The 6000-nt window shown below is 43.5% G+C and overlaps 1 protein-coding gene across 1 annotated transcript in view; it reads left to right on the forward strand.

The window, feature by feature from the left end:
* Positions 1-6000, forward strand: part of SATB2 (SATB homeobox 2) — a gene marked incomplete at its 5' end in the record, with an annotated part of 73401 nt that overhangs the window by 31490 nt on the left and 35911 nt on the right. The window contains one exon of the mRNA XM_010181402.1: positions 2557-2769. Within this exon, the coding sequence (XP_010179704.1) occupies positions 2557-2769 (213 nt within the window). The remainder of the gene's footprint in view (positions 1-2556; positions 2770-6000) is intronic.

Here is a 6000-nt window from a genome sequence, read left to right on the forward strand (position 1 = left end):
TTTACATAGGGAGTCAATGACTGCACTGAAAAGTAATTGCTGGCATGCTTTCACATATGTTTCTGCTCTCCATTTTTTAAATTGGACCATAAATTTAGCCAGGCTAAGATGGAGGGAGGGGAAGAAAAAGCTGTCTTAAGGTCTGCCCCAGTTGCTTTCAGGTACCTTTCTTTCAACCTAAACACATTATTTTTTGAAGTTTATATTTTATTTAAAAATAAAAGAAGTTATGTATCCTTTCAAAGACCCAGGAAATTAAAAATTTGGAGAATCTAACTGATATTTAATTTATTTACTGAATTTGGAGAATATCCCACTGACTTTAAGGGAAAATAATAATAGGGACTTGCCGTATCGATCTTAGGTTGTATCGATGAAGTCGTGGCTTCAATTTTCTATAATGTCCATTTTTGGTTAATTTCCCTCAGTCTGTGAGCCTGGCAAACTTTGGAAAGCTTTTCAAAATGTCCCTGGCTTCTCTAAGAGGTGCTAAACCCTGAGGAAGAAGCCAAGTGTGAGCATGCAGTTGTGTTGAGGTCACAGAGAATACCCGAGGCCAGCCCAGCACTGCGCCGTCTTCCACGTTTTTCCCAGTGTAGACCTTTTTCGCCAGCTGGCTTCTCTCTCTGATCCCATTTCTGACTGGTGATTCCCACCATGGCTCCATTCCCAGGTCCAGTCCTTCTGGTAACTATTCTGATAATTGCAGGAAAATGTAATTGGGAATCTCTTAGCTTGATTATGTAGATGAGAGGCTGAAAAGATGGAGCTGTGTGCAGCCTACCTTCAGGTTGTGTGTGGAGGCTGTTTTGAGCACTTGTGGCGTAAACACTGCTAAGGTATAGCTTTCATGTATGTGTTCTAATGTAGGTGTTTAGTAGCAGATAGTAGATAAATGCAGATACAGATACATGGTTTGCTGGTCTGTTGGTTTTGTCAGGAAGTCTGGTAAATAAAATCAATATATACTAAAAATGTTGGCATTTGGTTAATTGGCCAACTGTAGTGGCAGTGTATTTTAGCAAGGCTTTTTAGAGGACACTGATACACTTCTGATACAGATGAAAATAAACTAAGGCTAAATATTACAGCGTTTAGACTACGTGGTTGTTTTCTAGTGCCATTTTTCTTATAAGAAAGGAGTAAGCCTTGACTGTACTCATGAGGCAGCTTGCCTCCATTGTGGCTGTAAAGTAACTGCAAAATGCTCATGTTAACAGTGACAGCTAAATTGTATCTGGGGCACGGCGGTGCCCCTTTGCCTGTGGTCGCTGAAGGTTGCGCCTCTCACGGCAGTGGGTTGAGGTGAGCCCTCTGAGCTCCGACTGTGTTTTCATGACGTCCATGACCAGTGATCCTGGGAGCAGCAGTGCAGAGAGCTGCTGGGTCGGGGCAGGCGGGAAGCGGGAAGGGTTTTGGACTGCTCAGGGAAACACATTGGCAGAATAGCCTTTTAAAATAACGAGCCTCCAACTGCCATTTCTTATAAGTAGTCTCGATGGGCAGAAAGGATCCTTCTCTGTTTCTTTGCTCACTGGTACATCTAAACATCTATAGTTCGGGAAATTGCTATTACTGCTTTTTGGAGTGAAATACCCATTTGTGATGTGTCGGATGCCAGGGGGTGCCTGGGGGAAGCTGGTGGCACACACTGTGCCCCAGTAGTTTCTGTAGGCCCTGATCCAGGTTTAGGTGTTGTGCCTTTAACTTCTAGATAATCTGTGGAACTGTTGAGTGTGTACAGTTATGCATAAATCTAATCCCATCATTAGATTTAAGCCTCTTTTAATGACATTTTCATCTCTCCAACTATTTTTTTCCCTTCCCTTTCTTTTTTTTGGAACTGCTGTGCTAGTTACCTCCTGGAATAACAGCTTTTGTAAAAACTAGATGAATATGGTGTTCATTCATGGTTGCAATGTGAAGCCTGTGGTATTTTAAAATGAGGCATGAAAGAATGGGTTAAATCCCTAAAGCTAGATTCTGAGGCTTTATTATTGCTCCATTTTTCTCTTCTCAGAAATGACTGTCCAAACCAAAATGAATGGACTGTAACATCAAAAACCAGCCAAACGTTTTTCTTTATAAACCTCCTGCACTGTTTAAATGTCAAAACTAAATTTACCAACCTTGGCAGATTTGTCAAAGATGCACAGGATTGCCAAGTGTTCCCAGCTTCAAGTCAAAAGACGCTGAGAGAGAGATCTAACAGCTCCTAAAATATTTGCAGCAAGCACCTGGTGGTAACTGCAATTTCTTCTACCCAATGTACCTACCTTCCCATCCGGAATCTCTGTACTCAGAAGCTTATTACAGTGCCAGAATAGGACAGTCCCAAAATAAACCCCAGCCCCCAGAAGACAAACACTTTCCTACAAAATATCCCCTCTAGGAGAGCCCATGAGATTCTGTTGTAGGTTCGCAGTATTCAACCTAGCTGGTTACACTAAACAAATTTAAAAAAACCAACCAAACAAAAAACTCTTAAAAAACCAACATAATGTGACTGGGGTTTGTTTTGTTTTGTTTATTTTTTTAAAAATTTTTTTGAACCAGGGCTTGTTGTCAGAGATCCTGCGTAAAGAAGAAGACCCTAGGACAGCTTCCCAATCCCTCCTGGTAAACTTAAGGGCAATGCAGAATTTCCTCAATTTGCCTGACTCAGAGCGGGATCGTATCTATCAGGACGAGAGAGAGAGAAGTATGAACCCCAACGTGAGCATGGTGTCTTCAGCTGCCAGCAGCCCAAGCTCCTCCAGAACCCCACAGGTAAGATGTGCTCCCTCATTACCTCTTTGTTGTGTGGGTTAGCCCCTCCACCCTTCCCCTGGCTGTTGCTCCCGTCACCCTGATGAGTTGTGGAAATCTTTCTGTAAGGTTTAGGAGTGACTGCTTAGAGACATTTTATGGATTTCACCAAGACATTGTGATGATGACTCTAGGTTTAATCAATACCATAAATGCAAGAAATTATGTAATATTAGTGCCTGAAAGAGTGCATGTGGGCGTTACATACAGGCTGTTGATACATGTCCACTAAATGGCTAATATAGAATGTATCATAGAAGACCAGCGTACATAAATTTTTTCTGTGTTCATTACATTCTGCAGAACCAGAGGAAATTTTTGTGCTTGTGGAGAGGTAAATATATGTTGCAATAGAAAGTGTGTAGCAAACAGAATTCAACAGTGAATTAGGCAGACATTGCTAGAAATAAGTGCATTCTGTAAGCACAGTCCTTGAGTTAGAGGTTTACAAGAGTAACCATTTGAAGTACAGAAAGGAGAGATGAGCAGGGTGCTGGGAGGGAAGATGATGCTTTACAGCTCCAAACCAGCTGTCATCTCATTAACTGCACGTGTTTATTAACGTGCTGTTGCCACCCACTTCCCCCAGTAGGTTGTTCGTTTGCGCTGAGAAAGAGCATCCACGTACTACACCATAGTAGTCATCCCCTCTTTTATCAGTCTGCTTGCAGTCCCAGCTGTATACGCTGAAAAAGCGAGGGTGCTTGCACAGAGGTGATGATTAACTCCTGCCATGACATTTGCCTAACTTGAGTTTGAAATTTCTAACTGTGCAGACATGACAGGTCTGTTTCAGCACTCTTCTTGATCTTTAGTAAATGGGCCTGTATAACCCTCCTGCTTCGGTGCTTTCACAGTCACGTAGTCTGCAAAGTCTCGGGCTGTGTTAACCCCGCTTATAATACTATTACTGAGCACTTACACTGAATTCTGTGGCCATAGCTGCTAAAGATAAGTAGGCATGTTGGGGGGGGTGAGTAATTTTACATGCAAACTGATCATCCTTAAGGAACGTATGTTGATTTTGTGGAAACTGTTGAGCTTCTTCAGTTTAACCCTGCCATTTGAGTGTGCTTCACCACGATACATGATGTAAAGGCCTGTTCTCACTGAAAGCAGGTGTATCCTGACAACCTAAATTTGATGCTGAATTTTCTTTGCATGGAAAACTCATTGTATAACTCTTATCTTTTTAGTTACCTTACAGTGAAAATAAAATTATAAAGGGAACTATTTTAATGTTTAAGTAGTGTATCCACTTTCTGTATTTATATTTATTTAAGAACTAGATTATTCCTACTTCACAGAATCACAGAACGTTAGGGATTGGAAGGGACCTCAAAAGATCATCCAGTCCAATCCCCGATTATTATTATATTTATTATTATTATTATTTTTATTGCAATAAATTTCACAACTGAAGTCAAATAACAGAAGGAAATTGAGAGGTTATATGCAATGCAGTGAGAATAAAAATTGGATTTGTTGCCCCATCTTATTCTTTGATCAAAATATGACATTTTCCCATGTTCTACAACATAATTTAAAATAATGGAAATTTTGCCTGAGTTTTTAAGAGATAAGTGTTGCTAGAAAACCATGCTCTAGAAGTATAAAGCAGCCCATCCTTGCCTTATTTGAGTTTTGAGGAATCCGGTAGAATACTGTGAGGTTTTTTAATCAGCAAAAGCAACACACAAAGGTTTGTGTACCCAGTGCTCGCCTTATGCCCGCTGGATAACATTCCCCCAGCCCTCAGAGGGCCAGCACCAGTCAGCACAGGTGCTGTTTTGACAACTTGGACACCTCTGCAAATGAGGCTGCTTCCCAGCTCCTGGGCAGGCAGCACGGCTACTGCGCTTCCCCATATGCCCAGTATTAGTTCTGACGAGACAAATGACATCCTCGCGTGCAGCGCAGCAATTCCCGGCAGTGTCGCCTCCCCAGGCAGGTTCATTGCCTATCCCAGAGCAGCAGCGGCAGGAGCTGTACCGTCCTTTCAGGAATTATGTTAGGGTGTTGGAGAAGTTGATGGAATGGCATTTGGAGACGTGGTTTCCACAGATACCAGTGTCCTGTGACAGTACTTTTGGGGATGGTGCTTGAGCGCGCAGAGTAGGAGAGTGCTGGCAGATACCTGTGGAAGTGCTGGTGCTGGGGTGGTTGCACAGGCAGGTGAGAGGGCACGCAGAGTAACCCGACTGGCCTCTGCCTAGCTCTGAGCCAGCCCCACGGCCCCTCGCAGCTGTCCCCTGCTCAGGACTTGCCCCAGGGTGGGAACAGCAAATTGAGCCAGCAACCGGGTGCGAGTGCTGTGGGGAAGAGGTTCTGAGCTGTTGGGGTTACTGCATGCACGTGGAAGACCGGCACCAACAGTTGGGTTTCAGTGCTCTGGCACTGTGGCTGCAAACTCTTCTTTTTTCCTCACTGTTTGCAATGAGACATTTCAATAACAGCAAACTCCTTCTTAATATCAAGACCAGTTTTGAATCTAGGCCTCTAACACAAAATACTTCATTTTAGTGACTCTGATATTTTGGTTTGGTTCTTGCCCTGCCTGTTTCAGTGATTAAATAAAAAATCACAGCTTTCAGGGTGTATAGGGCAGGCTTTCTTCTGACACGGGGCTGTGGAGCTAGCAGTGTAGGAGACCCATGCAGAGTAGGGCTGTATTTTAAATCTTTCTTTACATGCTAATTTTGTTTTTATCAGAATCTCAGGCCTCTCTAACAGCCTTTAAGGTTGTGGTGACCTCAGCTGCTGCAATACGCAAAGGCTTCAGCAACTGGAAAGGCTTTTTTAATATACCCATCAAAGCATTGCAGGGCCTTTGGTGAAATTAAGCTCCATTAAATGAGTCCTGACAAACTTGGACAATCCTCTTCCTTTCCATGATCTCCTTGTTGTTTTCTTGTGTTTCCCACAATCGCCCTATCTCTCATCTATCTGTGCACATTGAATTTCAGAGTGTGGTGTGTCTGTCGGTCCACATGGCCTGTGGATGGTGGTGGGTTGAGCCCCAGCCTTCTGGGGTTCATGAAGAGCTTTGGCCTGCCCCAGCTGCAGTCCAGCTGCCTGCCCCCCCTGAACACGGGAGACTAGCCTTAGCAGGAGCAGGAAAATCTTGGGCACTTTCTATTGTGGGTCCTGCCTGTGACAGGCAGGAAATGAGCCCAAGGGACTGCCTGCTGA

Source organism: Mesitornis unicolor, unplaced genomic scaffold (assembly GCF_000695765.1).
Source record: "Mesitornis unicolor isolate BGI_N332 unplaced genomic scaffold, ASM69576v1 scaffold14753, whole genome shotgun sequence".
Lineage (NCBI taxonomy): Eukaryota > Metazoa > Chordata > Aves > Mesitornithiformes > Mesitornithidae > Mesitornis > Mesitornis unicolor.